At 32.8% G+C, this 26,386-nt stretch overlaps 3 protein-coding genes and 2 long non-coding RNA genes across 5 annotated transcripts; 1 reads left to right on the top strand and 4 right to left on the bottom strand.

Annotated features, from left to right (window-relative positions):
- Positions 1 to 4,590: 4,590 nt before the first annotated feature.
- LOC116402452 lies at positions 4,591 to 11,665 on the top strand. The gene is given in 5 exon segments (XM_031881701.1): positions 4,591 to 7,260; positions 7,262 to 7,975; positions 8,181 to 8,650; positions 8,652 to 10,958; positions 10,960 to 11,665. Coding segments are annotated over 5 exon segments (6,867 nt in total).
- Positions 11,666 to 14,876: 3,211 nt separating this feature from the next.
- LOC116402857 lies at positions 14,877 to 17,919 on the bottom strand. The gene is made up of 3 exons (XR_004215524.1): positions 17,738 to 17,919; positions 15,991 to 17,420; positions 14,877 to 15,151 (listed from the first exon to the last, which is right to left on the bottom strand). It is a non-coding gene; the product is annotated as an uncharacterized LOC116402857 (long non-coding RNA).
- A 1,286-nt stretch (positions 17,920 to 19,205) lies between these two features.
- LOC116402451 lies at positions 19,206 to 20,268 on the bottom strand. The gene is made up of 6 exons (XM_031881700.1): positions 20,087 to 20,268; positions 19,851 to 20,018; positions 19,684 to 19,788; positions 19,519 to 19,591; positions 19,335 to 19,429; positions 19,206 to 19,242 (listed from the first exon to the last, which is right to left on the bottom strand). The coding sequence occupies exons 1-6, from the start codon at positions 20,266 to 20,268 to the stop codon at positions 19,206 to 19,208; spliced, it is 660 nt and encodes a 219-aa protein (XP_031737560.1).
- A 1,450-nt stretch (positions 20,269 to 21,718) lies between these two features.
- LOC116402827 lies at positions 21,719 to 22,189 on the bottom strand. The gene is made up of 2 exons (XR_004215479.1): positions 22,003 to 22,189; positions 21,719 to 21,869 (listed from the first exon to the last, which is right to left on the bottom strand). It is a non-coding gene; the product is annotated as an uncharacterized LOC116402827 (long non-coding RNA).
- A 295-nt stretch (positions 22,190 to 22,484) lies between these two features.
- Positions 22,485 to 25,432, bottom strand: LOC101205266. Its single transcript, XM_031881699.1, has 5 exons — positions 25,240 to 25,432; positions 24,458 to 25,126; positions 23,392 to 24,346; positions 22,931 to 23,176; positions 22,485 to 22,659 (listed from the first exon to the last, which is right to left on the bottom strand). Exons 1-5 carry the CDS (start codon positions 25,430 to 25,432, stop codon positions 22,485 to 22,487), a joined length of 2,238 nt encoding a protein of 745 aa, XP_031737559.1.
- Between the last annotated feature and the right edge of the window lie 954 nt (positions 25,433 to 26,386).

Below are 26,386 nucleotides of genomic sequence, written 5' to 3'. Positions count from 1 at the left end.
AATTGTAACCATTTTTTTGTGTTTTATCTAAACCAATGTGAATTATAATTTGTCAGAATGAATATATGCAAAATCATATAAGTAATTTTTCATACAAAAATAGGTTGAACAAAGTGTAGTAAAATTTTGAGCATTATTAATTTCATACAACTCAGATACAAATCTACCGTTGATAAACGGTCTATCAATATTTATCAGTGATAGAAAAAGATAGAAACTTACCTATAAGTGAAAATAGAGGTTGTTAGAAGTTTATCAATGTCTATTAGTGATAGAAATTGATCATACAAGTATATTATTGATAGAAGTGGATAAAAATAACATGAGAGTAATCCATTGGATGTTTTATTTTGTTTTCTTTGTTATTTTTTGAAAATTTTCTTATATGTAAAAGCATGTCTAGCATTAGACGTAGTATGCAAGGCACACGTAGATAAGAAAGTGACAAATGAATAGCCCACATCTACCATAAATGTTATGCAATAAATGGGTTATGGCAAGAAAGAACCCATAACAAACAATATGTTCACCGACATTATCTTCCCTATTTCCTCTTTCAAATTCTAACTATTTGAATATGGCTATAGCTTAGTATGAATTGATACCACTGTGAATGAATGATCCGTAGTTTATTATACTTTGCTTTCTTGTACTGCCTCGATGTATACATATCACACCTTCAATTCAAATTAATTGCATTCACAATCTCTCATTTCAATCCAAAATTCATTGCATCATTCATGCATGGTCTGAATTGTTTTAATATATTTTTCACCAATCATTCAAGCTAGATTTTGACTCGATTCAGTTAAAATTGACCAATTTTCAATGTTTTTATTTATTGGATTTATTTTTGTATTTTAGAGAGTTGTTAGGTTGGTAGGTTATAAATTACAACTTTATATCTCATTTCAAATTGAAGAATTCTCTCATTTCTTTTTTTCTTTTCTTTATTCTTGGATTAATAACAAGTATGGAAGAGTTCTACTAGATCCAGTTAGTTCAAGAATATTGCAATTTTACCGAAGTTTAGTTATGTATGGCATTCTATTGAGACAATCATTAATGTAGTCAGCTTATGTTCATGATGATTATCTTCAAGACATCACTTATAATTGATAAGAAGGGTAGCTCGATTAAATTTAGTCTACAAAGATTTATTTCTGATTTATTTTCATATCTAGATGTTGTTGCATCATTTGGCTTACATTTGAATTTGAATATATTATAAGTTAGGTGTATTAGTTGTAATTGAAGGTGTAATGAGTTTGTTAGTATTTTGAGATTCATTTTTCCAAGAATATATTTAATTATGTGCCGTAATTAATATGTAATAGCATATGTAGATACCGTATTTTGTCCTATATTTATTTATTATAAAAGAAAAAAGAAAAAGAAAAAGAAATTAAATTTGAATTTGAATTTGAATTTGAATTTGAATCTTAAATTTATATTTTAAAAAAAACAATAATAATAATAATAAATACATTTAAAAATAAATAATAAAAATAAAAATAAAAGGTTTGATTTCCTTCCTATTTTTTCTCAACCATCCCTTTTTCTTCGTCATCACTCTCCCACTTTCTCCCACTCTATCACTTTCTCCCACTCTCCCACTTTCTTCCTATTTCTCTGTAGTCGTCTGCACTTCATCTCGTGATCTAAAAAAAAACAATGGAGTTTGCCCTATAAAAAGGAAAGAGGAAAAAAGAAAAGGGGAGGATCTTTTTTTTTATTACTGGAGGATTTAGAAAGAGGTGAAGAGTGAAAGAAGATCAAAAGAATAACCTTTGGCATTGAAGGGCAGACCTGCTGGTAAGTTTTTTTTCTTTTTCCTCTTTTTTATTCTTATTCTTGTTTAATGATTTTTTTTTTTCTTCTTGTTTGATATACTGCTTTTAATTATGAACTATCGTGTTCATCATTTTACCATCATTTAACATGTTAATTTTATTATTTGTATCTTTCTTAATACTGAGCATTCTACCTTCCATTCTATATTAAATTTTTTATTTTTTATTTTTAAATATTGAACATTCTGTTCTGTGTTAATTTCTTTTTTAATTGTTGGGTATCCATTCTGTGTATCCATTATGTATATCCATTCTGTGTTAATTTTTAAATATTGAGCATTCTGTTATGTGTTAATTTATTTTTAATTGTTGGGTATCCATTCTGTATATCCATTCTGTGTTAATTTTTAAATATTGAGCATTCTGTTATGTGTTAATTTTCTTTTATTATTGGGCATCCATTCTGTGTTAATTTCTTTTTAATTAATTAGCATCATATATTTGTATTTGGATACTCATTCTTCATTGACACCCATTTTACAGTTAATTACTTATATCCATATGGCATGCCTTAATAATTATGCATAATTAATCAATTAGCCTTTTGTATTTGGTAATACTCATTCTTCATTGGCATCCATTTTACAGTTTTTGTTAATTACTTTATCCATGTATCCATATGGCATACTCTGTTAATAATTACTGTTATCCATATATTATCCATGTTAATAATTATGCATGATATAATTAAATTTTGGCAACAACCATTTTTCATTTGGCCTATTAATTAATTAGCAACTTGTATGTGACATTTTCATTCCCTCATTCTAATTATTTGCATGATGTATTAATTAATCAGTATGCATATGTGGCTATAATTATTTGATATTTATTTTGGTGTGATTATTTATTCGCAATATTATTTATTTGCATATTGGGCCAAACCTACTTTGGCATTCAACTATTAATTATTATTTGATATCCATTTGGCCTCGTTTAATTATGCATTAATCAATTATTTTGCATCCTGCATTAATCAATTATTTTGCATCATTTTGAATTAATTAATTATGTTGCATATGTTGTATTAATTAATTATCTTGCATCCTACATTAATATCTTTTACATTTTGCATATATTACCAATGTATTTATTTTATCTCAGCATATTACACCTAAGTATTTTTCAAATTTCATAATGTTTTGTCATTATTATTATTTTTTTTATAATAATGTTAAATAGTATTGTTTATTTTATGGATTTTATAATTTAAAATCCATAAATACATGAAATTTTTCCGTTTGAAATTTAATTAATAGATTATTTTTTTTAAATTAACACATTTCATATTTTTAAATGAGACTGAGTAGTATTTTCTATGAATTTATTAATTCTAGATATATGAAATTTTTCATTAAACACCTATGATAGAGATTAAAATATCAAGTGTTGGTATCTTAATATTCTTAAGGTGAATAAAAATATTTTAAAACAAAAATAAACTTAATTTTTCTAATGGCTCCTATGCCACTCATAATCATCAATTCATGCTTAGGTTTTACTTTCTTCGATATGAATTGATAAACATGGGACATTTAAACAAAACCTAAATAAAAATTTTATTTTGTGAATCTTTATAATTTAATTTAAAAGATAAAATTGGATAACCATTTTTTTGGGTGTTGTAGGGTGCTAACACCTTCCCTACACATAACTGACTCCCGAACTTAAATCTCTGAGCAGACCATTTTTTTTCTTTCTTTTTTTTGGGTGACCAATCACACCTTAATATGATTGGTGGCGACTCCAAAATTATTTATTAAAATAAAATAAACGGGGAGGTCGGCCGCTCCGCGTAGCGATCACGTCGCGACAGCTTGGCGACTCCACTGGGGACATTGCAATGTGTAAGAGAGTCAAGCCAGCACATTCTTATCTTTTATTCTTATTATATTATAATATGTTGGTTCACTTAATTATTTGTTTTTTTATTGATTCATATGTAATATTCTGTACTATGTTATTGATACATTTTTTTTATGCCAGCATGCATTTACACACACTCACAAGCCCTCTACCCGGGCCACAACCTTATAGGACTAGAATTGAGGATGGAGTAGTGTTGACTTTCGAAGGGTTTCGACTCTCGTGTAGGCACATGAAAAATCCTCGCTCAGATTAATTCTTTTGTTATTTCTTAAATAACATTAGAAAGTTTGAGGGCCTTTTAACTTATAAGTGTTTAGATGATACCAACACCATGTCATTTTCTTTTTGACATATTTTATCCAAAAGTCAACTATTCAAATTATTTTTACTTATTTATTTTAATAAAGTTTCACATTTTCCTAAAATTTTAAATAATACATATTTCATTTAAAAAAAAAATTCAATAATAGTATTTTCTATATTATTATTATTTTGAGTTTGATATTTAAATTTTATTTATCTTAGTTCCCTAGAAATTGGGTCATTTGGCTTCATGCATACTTTAAAGAAAGTAATGTTTACATTGTATAGGTACATGAAAACCTTTATATTTTCTAAAATTAACTAAATATTAAAAAACAATTAAGCTAAAGTACATAAAATTCTTGTTTCTTTTCTTTTCATGTTTTTTCTTTCTTTTTTATTTTTGATTTTTGATTTTTAATTTTTAATTTTTAATCTTTAATTTTTTCTTTCTCTTTCTTCCCTTTCTCTTTAGTCTTCAAAGTTTTCAAAATAATCAAAGTAAAACATAGCTCACCCTACTCCAATTCATCATCCTTACAATACGATGCATAAAAGTCGAATCATGGAAGAACAAGATAAAGACATGGATAAAATGAGACAAGATATTAATAGTCTTGGGAAACAAGTTTCAAAAATACTGGAATTGCTTTCAATAGGAAAAGGAAAAGTCGTCATAGAAACAGCACAATCAAGCAATCTAGTTCAAGACACCGATGATCCCATTTATCCCCCAGGATTTACGCCACGCCACATGAACGCTACACAGTCTCAAACTGCTCAACACTATGTTGCTATAAATCCACTTTTTGATGTTCCACCTCCTGTCCCAGACATAGAACAATTGGAAGCTCAGGCTAAAATTCAAGACATGGGGCAAAATGAAAACACTCCGGCTAAGCAAAAACTAGATGTTTTGGAAGAAAGATTGCGAGCAATTGAAGGGACTGATGTTTATGGAAATATAGATGCAACACAGTTGTGTTTAGTACCGGGTTTGATCATTCCAACAAAGTTTAAAGTTCCAGAATTTGACAAATATGATGGATCATCATGTCCAAGGAGTCATCTTATAATGTATTGTAGAAAGATGGCAGCGCATATTGGTAATGATAAATTGTTGATCCATTGCTTTCAGGACAGTTTGACTGGTCCAGCTACTCGATGATATATTCAATTAGATAATGCACACATTCATGTTTGGAAGGATTTAGCTGATGCATTTCTAAAGCAATACAAACATAATATTGATATGGCTCCAGATCGTTTAGACTTACAACGGATGGAGAAGAAAAGTTCAGAAAGCTTTAAAGAATATGCTCAACGATGGAGAGATATAGCCGCAGATGTTCAACCACCATTAACAGACAAAGAAATGACATTTATGTTTATGAATACTTTGCGGGCGCCGTTCTATGATCGAATGATTGGTAATGCTACAACCAATTTTTCTGACATTATTGTTATTGGTGAAAGAATTGAATATGGGATAAAACATGGGAGGTTAATAGAGACTTCAGCTGAGTATGGTGGATTAAAGAAAGGAGCAACACCTAAGAAGAAAGAAGGTGAGGTTCATGCAATTGGTTTTCCTAATTTAGGGAACCACAAATCAACTTTTGGCCAAAGAAAACATGACCAAAGTTTTCCTTCATATATAAGCAATGTTACTCATATCCCTTATAACAACTATGTACCAACCCACTCTCCCTCTGGAGCCCCAAAACTTGTAAATTCAAACTTTTCTCGACCGTTTGTACAAGGTCAGGGTAGCAAGACCAACTCAGAAACATTTCGATTTGACCCAATTCCTATGACATATACAGAGCTTTTACCTCAGCTAGTTCATAATCGACAGTTAGCTCCTATCCCAATAAATCCTATACAACCTCCTTATCCAAAATGGTATGATCCAAATGCTCGATGTGATTATCATGCCGGAGGAGTGGGACACTCAACTGAAAATTGTTTAGCTTTGAAAAGGAAGGTGCAATCTTTAATTAATGCTGGATGGTTGAGCTTCAAAAAAGCTGGTGAGAAGCCGGATGTCAACAACAATCCACTTCCTAATCATGAAAATTCAAAAGTGAATGCGATAGATTGTTTTGTTGGAAAGTGTAAAAATGAAGTTCATGAGATAAAGATGCCTATGGAAACACTTTTTGAAGGTCTTTTTGAAGCAGGATATGTTAGTTTGGAGTATTTAGACCCCAATATAAGATACGAAGGATACGATGAAGGCAAACGTTGTATATTCCATCAAGGAGTTGCAGGCCACCCTATCCAACGATGTTGTACATTTAGATCTAAAGTACAACAATTTATGGATTCGAAGATACTCACAGTATACGAAGGACAAGGAAAAGATGAGATGAAAGACAATAAAATATGTACATTAATGGGTGAAGTTGCAAAAAAGGAAAATCCCTTTTTACCAAGGCCTTTGACAGTCTTTTATCAAGAAAATCGTAATAAATCAAGTTCTTGCAATCCTAAACAACTCATTGTCGAAGTACCGAGTCCTTTCAAATTTAAGGATTTGAAAGCGGTGCCATGGCGGTATGATTGCCAAGTCATTACAGGTCCTTCAGTTGATAATATTACAGGAATCAGCGGGATAACTCGAAGTGGAAGATGTTATAAACCAGATAATTTAACAGCTCCTTCAAGTAGTTTAACATTGGGGCAAGGGAGGAAAAGTGAGAAAAGAAATGTGAATGAACATGACAAAGAGCATGATGTAGAGATGTCTGTTACAGATGAGGCAGCAAACGAATTCTTGAAAATAGTAAAACAAAGTGAGTATAAGATCATAGAGCAAATGCATAATACTCCAGCTCGAATTTCTTTATTATCTTTGTTTTTAAATTCAGAGCCTCATCGCAAAGTGCTACTAGATATTTTGAATAAGGCACATGTTGGACATGACATTTCAGTGGAAAAGTTCAGCAGAATTATTGGAAACATTACGTCTTCAAATTCTATAGTCTTCACGGATGATGAAATTCCCCCTGAAGGTTTAGGCCATATAAAAGCACTGCATATTCAAGTGAAGTACAAGGATTATGTTATAGCAAGAGTTTTAGTGGATAACGGTTCAGCTCTTAATATAATGCCTAAATCTACACTATTAAAGCTCCCAGTGGACATGTCATACATCAAATCAAGTACTATGGTAGTGAGAGCTTTTGATGGATCACGAAGAGAAGTAATTGGTGACATTGAATTACCAATCAAAAATTGGCCCATGTACTTTCAATATAGTCTTTCAAGTAATGGAGATAACACCTACTTACAGCTTTTTGTTAGGTCGTCCTTGGATTCACTCTGCAGGAGTGGTGCCATCTACATTGCATCAAAAATTGAAATTTATTGTTGGGAGTAAGATGATTTGTTTAATGGGAGAGGAAGATTTTCTGATAACAAAACCGATATCAACCCCATATGTGGAGGCAACAGAAGAAGCTTTAGAGTGTTCTTTTCGCTCTTTTGAAATTGCTCATGCAACTATGATGGAAGCAACTGCAGGTGAAGTAATAAAGTCACACATGCCTAAAGTTACGACAAAAAGGATGATGAGAAGTGGAGGATATGGTTTGAATCAAAGCTTGGAAACACTTCTAAATACACCAAGCAATGAAGGGAGATTTGGTTTGGGTTATATGCCAAACGTATATGATAAAATTAGGCTTCAAAAAGAAAAGAAGAAAAGGTGTTTGGAAAAGCAAGGGATGATGGTGTTTGATCCAAGTCTAAAATTTATACCAGCATTATATGATACTTTCAAGAGTGCTGGTATAAGTTACTCATCACGTGACTCTGATTCAAAACATTGTTTGTTAACAAAGATGGAGAGTTTATCAATTGCAGCAGTGGCACAAGAAGCATCATTTGAAGATGAAACAGTTTATGCATGTCCACCTAATTTTGAGCTTAACAATTGGGATGTTGTAGACCTACCTACATTTTCTGGAGATTTTCAAGAGTAATGATTAAACTTTTATTTGTTTTAATTTTCTAGTTGGTTCTACTTAAGGCCACAGTATTTTGTTTGCTTTACAAAATGGAATGTACTTTTTTTTTTTCCTCTTTCTTGTTATTTAATGAAATTTTCGCATTTTCCTTTCATTCTTTCTAATTTCTTCTTCTCTCTGCTTTCTTTCTTGCATCTTGCAAATTAAACACAAAAGTCCAAACTTTTTCATAGACAACATTCATAAGAACGAAGATGTTAGTAATTCCAGTTCTACCCTTGATACCTTAATATACACTATGGAATCTGACAAAGAGAGTGACGATGAAAATGCTGGGAGAATATCCTCAGAACTGTTAAGATTAGTAGAAGAAGAAGATAAGGTCTTAGGTCCTCACCAAGAGCTAGTTGAAGTAATCAATTTGGGTTCTCAGGAGGAATCAAAAGAGGTAAAAATTGGCACATCAATGACCAGTGAAACTCGAAAAAAAATAATCAATTTGTTACGTGAGTACTCAGATATTTTTGCTTGGAGTTATCAGGATATGCCGGGGTTAAATACGGATATTGTAGTACATCGTGTTCCTTTGAAGCCAGAATGCAATCCAGTAAGACAAAAGCTACGTAAAATGAAGCCTGATATATTGATTAAAAAAAGAGGAAGTACAAAAACAAATTGAAGCAGGATTCCTCATAGTCTCCAAATATCCTGAATGGGTGGCAAATATTGTTCCAGTACCTAAAAAAGACGGAAAAGTGAGAATGTGTGTGGACTATAGAGATTTAAATCGAGCTAGTCCAAAAGATAACTTCCCTTTACCTCACATCGACATGTTGGTGGATAACACTGCAGGATATTCAACTTTCTCCTTCATGGATGGTTTCTCAGGATATAATCAAATCAAAATGGCTGAAGAAGATAGAGAAAAAACAACATTCATTACCCTTTGGGGAACATTTTGCTACAAAGTAATGCCTTTTGGTTTGAAAAATGCCGGGGCAACATATCAGCGAGCAATGGTTACACTTTTTCATGATATGATGCATAAGGAAATAGAGGTGTATGTTGATGATATGATTGCAAAATCCAAGGCAAATGAAGATCATACAACTATACTTCAAAAATTATTCGATCGGTTGAGAAAGTATCAATTGAAATTAAATCCATCCAAATGTACATTTGGGGCAACCTCGGGAAAACTGTTGGGATTCATTGTCAGTGAAGAAGGGATCAAAGTAGACCCAGATAAAGTGAAGGCTATCATGGACATGCCATCCCCTGAAACGGAAAAAGAAGTTCGAGCCTTTCTTGGAAGACTGAATTACATATCCAGATTTATCTCACATTTGACCCCAACTTGCGAACCAATCTTCAAGCTTTTACGTAAAAATAATCCAGGAAAATGGAATGAGGATTGTGAAGAAGCTTTCAACAAAATTAAGCAATATCTACAAAGCCCACCTGTATTGATACCTCCAGCTCCAGGACGGCCGTTAATCCTATACTTGACGGTTTTAGAAGGTTCTATGGGTGGTGTTCTAGGACAACATGACTTATCAGGAAAGAAAGAGCATGCTATTTATTATTTAAGCAAAAAATTCACCGATTATGAGTCGAAATACTCAATGTTAGAGCGAACTTGTTGTGCTTTGGTATGGACCGCTCACCGTTTGAGGCAATATATGTTATATCATACGACATGGCTTATTTCAAAAATGGATCCAATAAAATACATTTTTGAGAAACCGTCATTATCTGGTAGAATTGCAAAGTGGCAAGTTTTGTTGTCAGAGTATGATATTGTTTATGTTACTAAAAAAGCAATAAAGGGAAGTGCGCTTGCTGATCATTTAGCTGCCCAACCAGTAGCAGATTACGAGCCAATGAGCGTTGATTTTCCTGATGAAAACATATTTTTAGTTGAAAATGATGCTACGGATCATGAGACTTGGATTATGCTTTTTGATGGTGCCTCAAATGAGTTGGGACATGGGATTGGAGTTGTACTAATTTCCCCAAAAGGAAAGGTATTTCCCCTAACAGCTAAGTTATGTTTTGAATGCACTCACAATATCGCTGAATATGAAGCTTGTATTATGGGACTTCAAGCAGCAATCGACATGAGTGTTAAAAAGTTGAAAGTTTTGGGTGACTCAATGCTAGTAATACATCAAGTCAAGGAAGAATGGGAAACAAGAGATGCTAAATTGGTTCCTTATAGCCAATACATTGCAAAATTATCTCAAAATTTTGAGAAAATTTCATTTGACCATGTTCATAGGGAAGACAATCGAATGGCAGATGCATTAGCCACCCTGGCAGTCATGTTTAATCTTAATCTTGAGTATGAGCTTTATCCAATCCAAATTACGAAAAGAGATGCGCCGGCATATTGCATGAATATTGAAAATGACAACAAGCCATGGTATTTTGATATCAAGCAATACATAAAGTGTAGAGAATATCCATATGGAGCTTCAAAGAATGACAAACGCACAATAAGAAGGTTGGCCATGAACTTTTTCTTAAGTGGTGAAGTTCTTTATAAAAGAAACCATGATATGGTACTCCTTCGGTGTGTTGATGTGGAAGAAGCAAAACAAATTATGATAGAAATTCATGAAGGAATATGTGGAACACATGCTAACGGACATACTATGGCCAGACAAATACTTAGATCTGGTTATTATTGGACAACGATGGAATCAGACTGCATAAAATATGCAAGAGAATGTAAAAAGTGTCAAATTTATATGGATAGGATTCATGCAGCAGCATCTCCATTGCATGTCTTGTCAGCACCATGGCCATTTTCTTTGTGGGGAATTGATGTTATTGGACCCATTGATCCTAAAGCCTCAAATGGTCATCGTTTTATTCTTGTAGCCATTGATTACTTCACTAAATGGATAGAGGCGGCATCTTACTGCAATGTTACAAGAGGAGTGGTACTCAATTATAAAAGAGTTGATCTGTCGTTATGGTCTACCAGAGGGTATTATTACAGATAATGCCAAGAACCTTAATAACAAAATGATGGACGAACTTTGTGAGAAATTCAAGATCAATCACAGAAATTCGACTCCATATCGCCCCAAGATGAATGGGGCAGTTGAAGCAGCCAACAAAAATATTAAAAGAATTATTGAGAAGATGACAACAACATACAAAGATTGGCATGAAATACTACCGTTTGCATTGCATGGATATCGCACATCAGTTCGTACTTCAACAGGGGCAACACCATTTTCTTTGGTTTATGGTATGGAAGCTGTCCTACCTTTAGAAGTTGAGATACCTTCATTGAGAGTTCTCATGGAAGCTAAGTTAGATGAAGCTGAATGGATAAGAGGTCGTTATGAGCAGTTGAATTTCATTGAAGAAAAACGTTTGACAGCATTAAGTCATGGACAACTTTACCAAAAAAGACTAATGCGAGCATACAATAAAAAGGTACACCCTCGAAGTTTTCGAGAAGGAGATTTAGTGTTAAAAAGGATACTTCCATTTCTAAAGGACCATCGAGGAAAATGGACTCCTAATTATGAAGGTCCGTTCGTGGTAAAAAAGGCATTTTCAGGAGGAGCTTTACTTTTAACCAATATGGATGGTGTTGAGTTAAAAAATCCGGTGAATTCAGATTATGTTCGAAGATACTATGCGTGAGCCCTTTTCATAGAAAACTTCGTAGTGTTGAAAGAAGTCGGGGGTATTTCTAGGAAACTTACATTTAGTTCCTAGAATGTTATTTCCATTTGTATAAACTTCCCCTTATCTCCTCTCTTTGTACTCCTATTCCAAGAATCGTTGTTATCTTTTCATTTCTTATCATATATATCAAACACTTCTTTATTTGTCAATCCTTTCTTTCATCCTTTTTAAATGCCATCAAAGTAGAGTAAACATCCATTATTCATTAGCCCATTTGTTCTATCTATTTGTTAATTAATAAAGATTCAGTACGACTTATTGTATTTGCAAACCAAGTAAAAGCCATGATTTTCTCTTGTTAAGACTTAAGAAATGTAGGCGTTTACAAGTCCAGACACATTTCTCTATGATTGTGAGTTGTTGTAATTGGAAGTCTACATCCTAAAGGATTCATGTTTTGTGAAGTCCAAAACTAAAACAATATTATGTTTTTACAACATAGTACAATCTATCGCAGTTGGATTCATTTGTTTTGATACGAAGAGAGGCGAGTTCGACAGCTTAAAAAATTCTCGTGATATATGTCTTATTCTATCCTATGACGACAATGCTCATAAATTGTTAATGGTATTGGTAAAATGGAGTAGTGAGCTATTTATTCCTTTGAAAAGCACAATATATTTAAATTAAATTTCAAATAAGTTTTAAAAGAATGATGAGTCCACTTTATAAAACCTAGTCCTAGAGCTAAGGTTGATGTTTTTTTTTTATATAAAAAAAAAATTTGGTTAAATCGAGCCCAGATATGAAGCTGAGGCCGAAGCCTGTCTATCAGGTCCTTTCTCATTTATCAAACCTAGTCCTAAAGCTAAGGTTGATGTTGTTTTTTTTTTTTTAAAAAAAAAATTTTGGTTAAATCGAGCTCAGATATGAAGCTGAGGCCGAAGCCTGTCTATCAGGTCTTTTCTCATTTATCAAACCTAGTCCTAGAGCTAAGGTTGATGTTTTTTTTTTATATAAAAAAAATTTGGTTAAATCGAGCCCAGATATGAAGCTGAGGCCGAAGCCTGTCTATCAGGTCCTTTCTCATTTATCAAACCTAGTCCTAGAGCTAAGGTTGATGTTGTTTTTTTTTAAAAAAAATTTGGTTAAATCGAGCCCAGATATGAAGCTGAGGCCGAAGCCTGTCTATCAGGTCCTTTCTCATTTATCAAACCTAGTCCTAGAGCTAAGGTTGATGTTTTTTTTTTTTTTTTTTTTTTTTTTTTTTTTCTCTCTCTAAAATAAAAAAGATCGGCCAAATACTTTATCTATTTCTTTGTCCACCTTTAAATATTTACAGGATGGACAAAGGGGGGCAAACTGTAGATACCGTATTTTGTCCTATATTTATTTATTATAAAAGAAAAAAGAAAAAGAAAAAGAAATTAAATTTGAATTTGAATTTGAATTTGAATTTGAATCTTAAATTTATATTTTAAAAAAACAATAATAATAATAATAAATACATTTAAAAATAAATAATAAAAATAAAAATAAAGGTTTGATTTCCTTCCTATTTTTTCTCAACCATCCCTTTTTCTTCGTCATCACTCTCCCACTTTCTCCCACTCTATCACTTTCTCCCACTCTCCCACTTTCTTCCTATTTCTCTGTAGTCTGCACTTCATCTCGTGATCTAAAAAAAAACAATGGAGTTTGCCCTATAAAAAGGAAAGAGGAAAAAAGAAAAGGGGAGGATCTTTTTTTTTATTACTGGAGGATTTAGAAAGAGGTGAAGAGTGAAAGAAGATCAAAAGAATAACCTTTGGCATTGAAGGGCAGACCTGCTGGTAAGTTTTTTTTCTTTTTCCTCTTTTTTATTCTTATTCTTGTTTAATGATTTTTTTTTTCTTCTTGTTTGATATACTGCTTTTAATTATGAACTATCGTGTTCATCATTTTACCATCATTTAACATGTTAATTTTATTATTTGTATCTTTCTTAATACTGAGCATTCTACCTTCCATTCTATATTAAATTTTTTATTTTTTATTTTTAAATATTGAACATTCTGTTCTGTGTTAATTTCTTTTTTAATTGTTGGGTATCCATTCTGTGTATCCATTATGTATATCCATTCTGTGTTAATTTTTAAATATTGAGCATTCTGTTATGTGTTAATTTATTTTTAATTGTTGGGTATCCATTCTGTATATCCATTCTGTGTTAATTTTTAAATATTGAGCATTCTGTTATGTGTTAATTTTCTTTTATTATTGGGCATCCATTCTGTGTTAATTTCTTTTTAATTAATTAGCATCATATATTTGTATTTGGATACTCATTCTTCATTGACACCCATTTTACAGTTAATTACTTATATCCATATGGCATGCCTTAATAATTATGCATAATTAATCAATTAGCCTTTTGTATTTGGTAATACTCATTCTTCATTGGCATCCATTTTACAGTTTTTGTTAATTACTTTATCCATGTATCCATATGGCATACTCTGTTAATAATTACTGTTATCCATATATTATCCATGTTAATAATTATGCATGATATAATTAAATTTTGGCAACAACCATTTTTCATTTGGCCTATTAATTAATTAGCAACTTGTATGTGACATTTTCATTCCCTCATTCTAATTATTTGCATGATGTATTAATTAATCAGTATGCATATGTGGCTATAATTATTTGATATTTATTTTGGTGTGATTATTTATTCGCAATATTATTTATTTGCATATTGGGCCAAACCTACTTTGGCATTCAACTATTAATTATTATTTGATATCCATTTGGCCTCGTTTAATTATGCATTAATCAATTATTTTGCATCCTGCATTAATCAATTATTTTGCATCATTTTGAATTAATTAATTATGTTGCATATGTTGTATTAATTAATTATCTTGCATCCTACATTAATATCTTTTACATTTTGCATATATTACCAATGTATTTATTTTATCTCAGCATATTACACCTAAGTATTTTTCAAATTTCATAATGTTTTGTCATTGTTATTATTTTTTTTATAATAATGTAAATTGGAGAAAAAGTATTGTTTTTTATGGATTTTATAATATATTAACGACAATAAATCATCAATGACAATCCAGATGAAGAAACAAGTTTCTTCTTCTTTCTTAGTTCCTTTCCAGAATTTTTAATACAACTATTGCACATCTGAAAAACTTCCTAGGAATGGATTGATGTTCAAGCCATATTAGTGCTGTGTGAAACTGAACGTGTACCATATATGACCATGAAAATATGAAAATATGAGGTACATAGAAATCTGATCCATTACACATTGGTTGAAATCTAATATCTACACTTTTCATGAATGCCAACGCAGCACCTGATGTCCATAGGGTGAATAGTATATATTTGCATGATACTAACCTCCGGAGCCATCCAACGATATGTTCCAGTTTCGGCAGTCATCACACCAGATTGAGCTAGCACTCTAGCAACACCAAAATCAGCTACCTTGATAACCTGTCAAACATTTTGGTTTAATATCGGTCTGGAATAGAGAACAAACTGATGAAAAGTTAATTAAATGAAAATAAAAAGATAAAGGAAGCACACTTAAGAAAGCGACCCCAGGAATAACTTAGCTAGAATTGATATTAGCTACTCTGCAAAATCAAATAATGATTGTGCCTATAGATATTTATTGTATAAAAGAAAAATCATTGGAATCAAAAAGTACTTCAGAGCCTACAGTGGAGAGCAATGGCATTAAAATTTTAATGTGTCAACTTTTAAATATTTAACGGCTCAATCTTGCACCTACCCTACTTTTACCCAAAATAACTTCCTAAAATTGATGAGTTTTACATTGACTGTACTTTTAATGCTCGTGTAACATTACATTTTAGTGTTGAAAGGATTCAGGGTTGACCAAGAAAAACAATAATTGGTTACATTACACTGTTCACTCTCAATTACGCATAGCTGCAAAGATTGGTACAGTACTTTTCATTATTCTGTTATCGACATTAAAAGGGTCATATTCATATAAATCATTGAGAATTAGACAGGTATATGGTATTGATCATAAAGATAAAAGTGGCCAATAAAGACAAAGTATTGCATGGAAAAGACTAGAAGTATTGTCTTTAGATCTATCCAGAAATCAACATGATTCTGTAAGCAGCAGATCAATGGTTATGAAATGAAGATACATAATATTGCCATCAACTTGAATACCAGTAAGCATGCTTTTAAAACTAATAGGAAACAGAAGAGCGTGTCAAAATGACTTGGTAAGTTAATAAGCACGTCTTATTGATCAACTCACGAAGTAAATGCAAAAGTTTTATTTTTCTTACCCCATATTCATCCATCAAAAGATTTGCAGCTTTTAGATCTCTATGGATGATATTCTTTTGATGCAAATAGTCCATTCCCTTCGACACATCAACTGCCACTCTTAGTAAGGAAGGAAAACTAAGAACGCCCTTTTAAAGGATGCTGGTATGTTCTTGTTATTTACTGTTCTTGCTTTCATTTCATATTGTAGCTGTATCTTTTGGCTATATACATAAATAAAGAATCACAGGGTGCTATCTCTATTTAGCCATTGTTGAGTGTTTTATTAGAAAGTGGGTTAGAATCCTGACATAATGTAACACCTTTTGGCGATAAGACAGCCAAACTAGCAAACTATGAAATTGCGATAATCACTTTTATAAGAAGAAAATATATACAAGAGACAAAGATAGCGAGAGATGTAACATCAAATTCCATTACTTCTGTAATATGAAAATCTAGCGCAATAATCAATAGTTCGTGATAGACATTACATGTACGAGACGGACGTCAATTGCAGGTCGAGTAGCAGGATCATGTGCCATATAGAGAAGATTTTTGTGCATGAGAGCATCTTCAGCCCTCTCTACATTGACGTCCATAGCATACCTTTGACAGTATATTTCCACAATAGTCATATCAAAAGGTCATAGTAATTCTAAGACGGCAAAATAACACTAACTGAACAGATTTGAACCAAGTCTCACATTGACCACACACGACCTTGTACATATCGCTTTCAAGCTTCTTAAAAATTTTCAAGAGTTTTAATTACATGAAGTTTTTGGCTATATCTAATTATAATTTCGAGTGGACATATTTCGTAATCTATGTTTCGAGACTTCAAAATTTCCATTTCTGTCTAATAATATCTTGAACAAACAAGTACAGTATTGATTTTGCCTAGTGAAGCTAGTATATATTTTTTATAAAACAAAAACACAGACGGGCACACGAACACAATGATACAAACATTATAGAAGAATTACTGCTTCAAGCCACAAATTATTTTTCCTTTTCCTTCAGAACCACATCTAAGAAGTATAGCATCAAGAAGGACAAATCAACATAACATAAAAATAAAGATAAACTTTTCCTCTTCATCAATCCTGCTCCAATTTCCTCGTGATCAAAGCGTCGTAAAACGTAATTGATCAGCATAACTCAAGAAAAATATATTTTCTCAAATCGGATTGCATTAGCGAAAAATTACACCGTCGTTAAAGCGACAGTGTACAACGATACAAGAAGACGGAGAAAACACGATGAACGGATTCAGATTCCAAGTAAGCAAAGAGGCGAAAAAGGTTTCAGCCATAGCCATGACATCTCCTTTGGCCTTGATTTTCCTAATTCGAACGAACAAAAATCAACCAAAATGCTTCATTGAGGCATTTCATCAAACACATTGTAAGCTACCAAAATGTTTCATCACCAACCTACACAAATTCTTGAAAACAAAGAAAATAATTTTAAAGATTGCAAAGAAATCGGCACTAACAAACAATTGGAATGACGCCATCAAAAATAATTATGAAAATTTTGGTGAAGATTTTACAATCAAAGAATTCCATGGCTTAATATGGACTGATGTTCATATCTTTGGTAAAGCAAAATCTACCCTTAAAAAAATTCAATCAAAACTAGTGTTTCTCAACAAATAAGTTTTAATACAGAGACAGAACAACAAAAAGAAAGAAATGGAAAGGAAGAAATGAAAGGAAGAAGAAAGAAGAAGAAGAATTAGAGACAGTAACAAAACCTAACCTTAGTAAATGTCTCCGACGTCGACGGCGGGCGCTTGGTTCCAAAGATGGACAGTGGGCGATGATTGGCAGTGACAGACAACGTTGGGAGACGGTCGACGACATTTTCAGAGATCGACGGTGGTTGTTTGTCGGATGGTCTGGTCGGCGGAGTGAGGGTCGAAGAGGAAGACGATTTAGAGAAGGGCGTGTGAGTTTTGTCTTTTTTGGAATATAAAATTAAGTTATATTTTAATAAATTTAAATAAATCAATTACTTAATGTTTTTAACTTTAATGACATCAAATAACTGTCATAGAAAGGTAGAATCCGAAAACAACGTTTTTTCCCGCCAAAAACGCGTGTTTTGACATTCTACGACAGTTTTTTCTTCCCTCTCTTTAGTTTGGGTTGCATTGAACTGTCATAGAAACTAGTTTTTCTTCTAGTGTGTTCATATATATGTATATGTATGTACATGATAAAAAAAACTGAAAACTTAATTAAAATAAATATACTTTTAAATGATATTGTAAACTTGAAATTTGAACGTTTATAACATATATATATATATATATCTCATTGTACCACTACTACAAAAACAGACTCTCTTGACGTTTTTAAACTGTCAAGAGACGGCTCTCTTGACGGTTTTAAAAACGTCGTTGAAGCCAGCGTCAAGAAAGGCAAAGTTCTTGACGGTTGATTAAACGTCAAGAATAGTGAACGTTGACGTTTTATAAACGTCAAATATACTTATGTTCATGACGTTTTAGAACCGTCAAAACTGGTATTGTTTATGACATTTTAAAACCGTCAAGAATGAACTGATTTATGACATTTTAAACCCGTCAAGAATTTTAATATTCATGACATTTTAAAACTGTCAAGAATGTAATTGTTCTTGACATTTGTCAATCGTCGAAAATGCAATTGTTCACGATAGTTTAAAACCGTCAAGCTTGCAATTGTTCATGACATTTTAAAACCGTCAAGCATTTTTTATTTTTTTTTAAAAAAAAGAAATTGTAATTGAATTATGTTGTAATGGAAATATGATTGTCCTGTAATTGTCCAGCAACAGTTTCATAGATATTTGATATTCATCAAATATAGTTTCAAATCTCAAACATATATAAATAAAACCATTCACTATATATATTCAATTCAAAGATTTTACATATACATAATGAAATAGGCTTTACATTAGACTTCATATGGCATTTACATTGGCATGAATCCAAATCAACTTACAAAGTCACAAAACATGCTAGCTATAACAATAATCAAAAGTATATACGAATGAACCCCTCCCTCCCCCCCCTCCATATGAACAATTCAAAAGAATTATCGGCTAAAGTTTCTATACATAAAGTTTAAGGTCATAAAGAAGCGGCACAACAAAAAATTTCCTACTTCAAAATCACAAAATATTGGTCATAATCATATGTAAGAACCCAAAAAGTCAGATAACTCAACTCGCACCTCGTCTAGTTCTGCCTGTGAGTATGATCTTCGTGTATCAATCTATAAACATGCAAAATAAATTAAATGAATTAACTGACTATACAAATAAACCAATTAACTCACAAAACCAATAGTTTGATATATAAACATACCGCATCGGATATGACAATGCTTCCCTAGTCACAATTTCTCTCAAATACCTCATCACGTAGTATCCACACTCAGTACTCCCGACTTGTAGTGGACACTATATAAAAGCAACAAATTTGAATAACAAAGTAATCCTAATTGCTAGTAGTCTACAAAAATATAATGACTTTAAAAGTTGATACTTGCCTTTACTATTCGCCAGAAAGTTTGTTTTCTACTTTTTTTAATGTTCTTTTGTGACTGAAACATCGCTATTGCTCTGTTTTGACAAGATAAGATTGAACAAATAGTTTATATATTGTGTACATGCATATAAGAATCAACACTAAATGAAATACTAGATTAACTTACGTGTCAGTGACGTATCTTATAGTTGACTTCGATGTTGTCCTTAGTGAGTCGAGGTAAAATATTGTATCATCATACGCATTTATGGCCAGCAGTGCCCAATGACCCCTAATTATACAAAAATTAGTACTAGTTTTTTGCAATGCAAGTAATAAAATAACTTGACTTACCCAGGATTAAAAGGAGCAAGAACTATTTCGTTAATCTTTGAGACCATCAATCTACTGCATAAGTTTCGAACTTGAGATTCTTGCGAGTGTCCGACAGAGGTGAGGGATGGATCTACAAAGACGTACTGTATATTTTCCTTCGAACCAATAACATATGAATACAAGTACCTACAAAATATTATAAACTTGTAAACGAGATACATAAATTTAGATCTAAAGAAATGAAATTGACTTACGTCATATAGGCCACCAATGTAAATGCTTTGACCTCATTCATGTTACAAAGATCAATGATGTCCTCTCGGAGAACAGAAGTCTTTCGACTAACACCAAAAATCCCAACAGGTAGTGGAATAGTGATACTATAATCTTTCTCCATTATCTTCTCAGCGTATCTGAGAATCAACTTCATTCCCATTGGCAAAACTGACGTCGATTCACAGACAGACCTCTCTTTCCTTAGGCATTTTTATTAAGGCTCTCTCCTAATTCAAGAAAAACATTCACTTTCAATACGATATGAATATTAAGAATTTGAGTTTATTAGAGGATCGATTGCATACCTTAAATATGTCCAACTCTACTTTGTCGTCATTTACATTTATCTCCTCCACCTCTTTCCCTTCGATTGTATCCATCAACTTACTCTTCCCTTTGATTATTTTCATCGAGTCACTCTCTTCTAAGATATTTGGCTTTGAACAGCTACCATGTCCAAATAATGGTCTAGACAAGTTTGAGTGGATATGTGCTTCTAATTCGCTTACACACCTTCGAAGTTCTTCATTCTCAAGTATAATCTCATCCTCACGTTTAGATGTTTTTTTACAGAATGAAAGTAATTGGTAGGAGTAACATACCCACCGACCCCACGAACACGACCGTGATGCTCTTTTGTACCCAATGCTTGGGTTAACACATCGTTAGAAGAGTGTCCTTTTTGAGACGATGAAGACGTATTCATTGAAATCTCATCCTAAAACAAAAAACCAATCTACGTTATAGAAATGTGTAAACAAAACCAATCTAGTTCAAATGTTCAATATACAAAAAGTCTTACAATTTTATGGACAACTTGTTGAACGTCGTCGTTCTCATACTCCCCTTTTTTGTTAACTCGAGCCTTCTTCCACATGATGGCTCGATCCAACTCTTGTTGATTTGAACCTTCCTTTTTCTACATTTCAATTCCATAATAAGATTAGAACAACCTTTGATAAAGTTTGATAAACTTAATAAATTAGTTCTTACCATTTCCTCGATAAGATTGGCATAACCCTTCCTCGAAATCCTATGGTTATACTTGTTCTTAGATCGTCTATCTTGTTGCAGAAGTCTTTTTTCCTATTTTTCAAAAATATTGTTAGTGAGAAAGTAACACACAATCTAAACCTTACAAATATATTTGTTATTGAGAAAGTAACATACCTGAAAAGTTTCACACAATCTAGACCTTACAAATTCTGCCCAATGATGTTGATCAATGAATGAATACTTTTCTGGTGGAACTTGTAGGAGTTGTGGTTCATCCTTATGTGGCATAATATATTTTGTTGTTAGCCAACACTTAAACTGACGAAACGAAATGCCAGCAGTTTGGATAATATTTTTCCTAGATCTTGGATCAATGACGAATGCGGCCTAAATATTTAAAAGTGATTAATAAAGTATACATCATGAACATTATCAATATAAGCACATTGAAATTATATATATACCTCAACCGTACTGAATATTTTATCTTTCAGCTCTACCGGCACACTTTTCCAGGATGAATATGTGATCGGGACATGATAATGTGTCGCAGATCCTATGAAAGACTTCAACTTTGCTCCATTCTCACCAATGGGTACTCCGTCTTCATTGTACATCACCACCTTCTTCTCTCCCAAACTTCTAATGCGAGTGACATCGAACATAATAGTTGGTCCTCGTGGTCTACATATCTGCTTTGGGGTTTCATTTTCAACACCAGCTTCTTCATCACTAAAGTTATCCATGTGATGTATGAATCAAAGGCTGCCAATCAAAATGAAGAAACAATTAGCATAGTATACAAGTTTTAAACAAAATTAAAAACTGATCAATTAATTGAGATGAATGAGCATAATAAACGAATGGTACTATTAGTTTGAGAACAGTAAAACTAAACCTTATAATATTATGTAGGTATCCATGTGCCTTCACAATCTGCTCGTACGTATGTTAAGATGTTGTCATCCAAGTCATTATTTAAGTCAACATCTGGCATACCATTGGGTATTCCTTCACACTGTAGTATTGTATCACCAAGTTCATCGTTGTTATATCTATCTTCAAAGTCTCTTTGTGGTGGAGTAAGCACAACTGACCATCTAACATCGCTTGGATCCTCAACATAAAAAACTTGTTTTGCTTGACTTGCTAGTATGAAGGAGTCTGACTTGTGTCCTACTCTATTCAAATCAACTAAAACATAGCCAAGTTCATCAATCCGAACACCGCCATTGTTTTGAACCCAATCACATTTAAACACAGGAACATTAAACGTATTATAATTCAGTTCCCATATCTCTTGTATGACTCCATAAAATGACATATCTCCGATGACCGGATTTTTATCTTTAGAACTAGACACTTGCATTGTTTTTGCAACTAAGCTAACTCCACTGTTTTGTACACTTCGTTCTTTATCACAAGATTGTGTGTGATAGCGACATCCATTGATTGCATAACCACTATATCTAATAACAAAAGGATGAGGGCCATGAGCAATCCATCGTAAGTTATCTGAAACTCCAGCATTTCCAACTTCAAGCTCAGTTGATACCTAACATGATAATTCTTATTTAAAATTGGACACATAACATGTGTAACTAAATTACTATGTTCAGCACTATACCTCTTCCCGTAGCCAATGTATAAAAGTTCGATTATGTTCCTCTTGAAGCCATTTTGATTTCTAGACTTATTCCGATATTGTAGTTGCAGTTCAAAGCCTTCATATGTTTTCTTTGTAGTCATCAATTCAAACATTGTAATATAGTTAGATTAAGTATATAAAAGTGAATAAAACAATCAAGAAAGCAAGAAAAACTTACTCTGTATATGGTTGGACATCGACTGTATTTTCCAAAACATATTGATGAGCTTGATGTAGAAGTTCTTGTTGAGGTTTGAAAGGAACTCCCATGGACAATGGTCTACCAATGTTTGAAGTATCTAAATGGTCTTGTGACTTGCGAGTCCCAAGTCCAATGGGATCTACTCCAGATAAGAAATCAGTACAAAATTCAACAGCTTCTTCTATTAAATAACTTTCAGCAATACAACCTTCTGGACGATATCTATTCCTCACAGAGTTTTTAATGACCTTCATGAATCTTTCAAAGGGATACATCCATCGAAGATATATAGGGCCACAAAGTTTGACTTCTCTAACTATGTGTACTGTGAGATGAATCATGATTGTGAAGAATGAAGGGGGAAAATACTTTTCAAACAAACACAATGTTACCACAATATCTTCTTCCAACTTGTCTAGTTGTTGTACGTCTAATACCTTGTTGCATACAGAATTGAAAAAACGCACAACCTAGTTATAGCATAACGAACATGTTTCGGTAGCACTGATCTTATCGCAATGGGAAACAACTGTTGTATGAGCACATGACAATCATGAGATTTTAAACTATTAAGTTTTAAATCTGTCATTGACACAAGGTTTCTAATATTGGAAGAGTAACCTTCAGGAACCTTTATTTCAGACAAAGTCTTCAAAACACATCGTTTTTCATCCTTTGTAAGAGTATAACACGCGGGCGGAATGAATATTTTCTTTTCACTGCTGATAGGGGCAAGCTCTGGTCGAAGTTTTAGATCAACTAAATCGCGTCTAGCATTCAATCCATCCTTACTTTTCCCAGGAATATCAAGAAGTGTACCTAAGATATTCATGCAAACATTTTTTTCAATGTGCATCACATCTAAACAATGTCTAACATGAAGATCCTTCCAGTATGGCAACTCAAAAAAAGAAGATAATCTATTCCAACAAATTTTGTCACTTCTGTTCATCAACCGTTTCTTATGGTTCTTCTTCCCTCTAGAAAATTCAAGATCTTTCAATTTTAAATACACATCCTCCCCAGAAAGTGGCTCTGGAATTGTATCAAGTTCTTTTTTACCATTGAATGACTTCTTTTGTCGTCGATACGGATGATTTCGTGCCAAAAATCTACGATGTCCAAGGTATGCCATTTTCTTCCCATACTTTAACCTTATAGAATTTGTATTATCTCCACAAATTGGGCATGCTTTATACCCTTTCACACAACATCCACTAAGGTTACCATATGCAGGAAAATCATTGATTGTCCACAACAAAACTGACCTTAAGTTGAATGGTTCTTCTCGATAAGCATCATAACATTCAACACCACTTTCCCATAAAAGTTTTAAATCTTCAATTAGTGGTGCTAAGTATATGCCTATGTCATCCCCCGGTTGTTTTGGTCCTGAAATTAGCATTGATAGCATCATGTACTTTCTTTTCATATACAACTATGGTGGAAGATTGTAAATAACCATCACTACCGGCCAACAACTGTATTTAGAATTCATGTCACCATGAGGATTTACTCCATCTGCTGACAATGCTAAACGAAGATTTCTGGGTTCAGAACCGAAGTCTGGCCATTTCATGTCTACTAACTTCCATGCTGGAGAGTCTGCTGGATGTCGTAACTTACCATCATTAATTCTTTCAGTAGAATGCCAAGTCAAGTTTTCAGCACATTCAATGCTTCTGAATAGCCTTTTAAATCGTGGAATGATTGGAAAGTACCATATCACTTTAGAGGGAATTTGCTTTCTCCTTTCATTTGTATCCTTGACGTTTTTCCACCTTGATTGACCACATTCAGGACATTCAATTGCATTAGCAAATTCTTTTCTATAGAGACAACAATTATTCGGGCATGCATGAATCTTTTCGTATTCCATTCCTAATGCACCTAATGTTTTCTTTGCTTCATACAATGAATTCGGGAGCTCATTGGTAGTAGGCAGAATTTCCTTCAAAGTTTCAAGTAATTCTGAAAAACTAGTATCACTCCATCCATACCTAACTTTTAAATTATACAATTTGACTAGAGTAGACAACTTTGTGTACTTTTTGCATCCTTCGTACAATGGTTTTTCAGCATCAATAAGCAACTTCTCAAATTCAGTTGGGTCTTTTGAATACTCCTCATGAGCAACTTCAATCATTTCTTTTACACTTCCAACATCATGATCTTCACATGTATGGATGTCAAACTTTGAAGATTCATCATAGAAGGATGAGTTAGGAAGGTCTTCCCCATGCCAAAACCAAATTTTATAACTTTCATCAATACCATTAACATACAAGTGATCTCACCATTAACATACAAGTGATCTCTAACACCCTTTCTACTATGTTTTTCACAATTCACACATTTCAAACAAGGACAACGAATATAGGAGCTAGTTGTATTAGAAAATCCAAATTTGATGAAGTTTTCCACACCCAACTCATAATCTTTAGACAATCTACTCTTGTGCATCCAAGATTTATCCATCATTGTAAATCTAATGAGAAATAAAGTTATTGTCACTATTGATAATTAAAGTGGAAGGACAAACTTAAAAACACCTAATCTTCAACAAACTACAACAATTGATCACTGTCAAACAATTGGAAACGCAAAATAATGTCAAACTCATACAAAGAATGACTCAGAAAATCAGAAAATCAGAAAAGTACAAGTACAAGTTTCATGCTTGGAGTAATTAACACAACAGGTCCAAATGTCGTTTCTAATGTGGTATCATTTTCAAAGATAAAGACTGATCCTATTAGCTCAGAAGATAGGCAGGGAGGTTCCTCTCCATAAATTGAAGGCTCAAACTTGCATTATAAATAAACAGTTATTAAACCAACTAAGCCGGGATGGTTCCATCATGATTTTCTCCAGTACCATTAATTGAATATTAGAGCAATTTGCATTATAAATAAACAATTACTAAACCAATATTCGTTAACATCTAAAGAATGTACACAAGGTAACGCCCCAGACTTCAATTTCCTTCAACGGGTAAGATAGAAAAACAAGTGATAATCAAATTGAAAGCAAAAGAAACACAGAAGAAAGAAGTAATTGGTTTTACAAAAAAAAAACAAGTGATAATTTTGACTACAAGTAAGTAAAATTGAAAAGAAGAAGAAAGAAGTAGATTAGGAAAAATGTTAGAGCCGAAAATTAAAATTCAATACCTTCTCAGTATAAGCAATAACAGGAGCTTCCCTTTTACACAGAAATTGGAGACAAATGGAGGTTTTCCGGTAGAACAAGTCTGAATGTGTTACGCGTTTTCGAACAAAGAAGGTGAATAGAGGGAGCTGTGCAAGAACGATGAATAGGGACCGTAGGCTTTATCTCGTGAATGACCGATGGCTCACGCTTATGTACGAGTTTCGAATGGTGAATGGTGAACGGTGAATGGTGAACGATGAACTGAACGGTGAATGAACG

The sequence above is a fragment of the Cucumis sativus genome, chromosome 3 (assembly GCF_000004075.3).
Source record: "Cucumis sativus cultivar 9930 chromosome 3, Cucumber_9930_V3, whole genome shotgun sequence".
NCBI lineage: Eukaryota > Viridiplantae > Streptophyta > Magnoliopsida > Cucurbitales > Cucurbitaceae > Cucumis > Cucumis sativus.
Note: the sequence above shows the minus strand (reverse complement) of the source record. Positions and strands in the feature narration are given on the sequence as shown.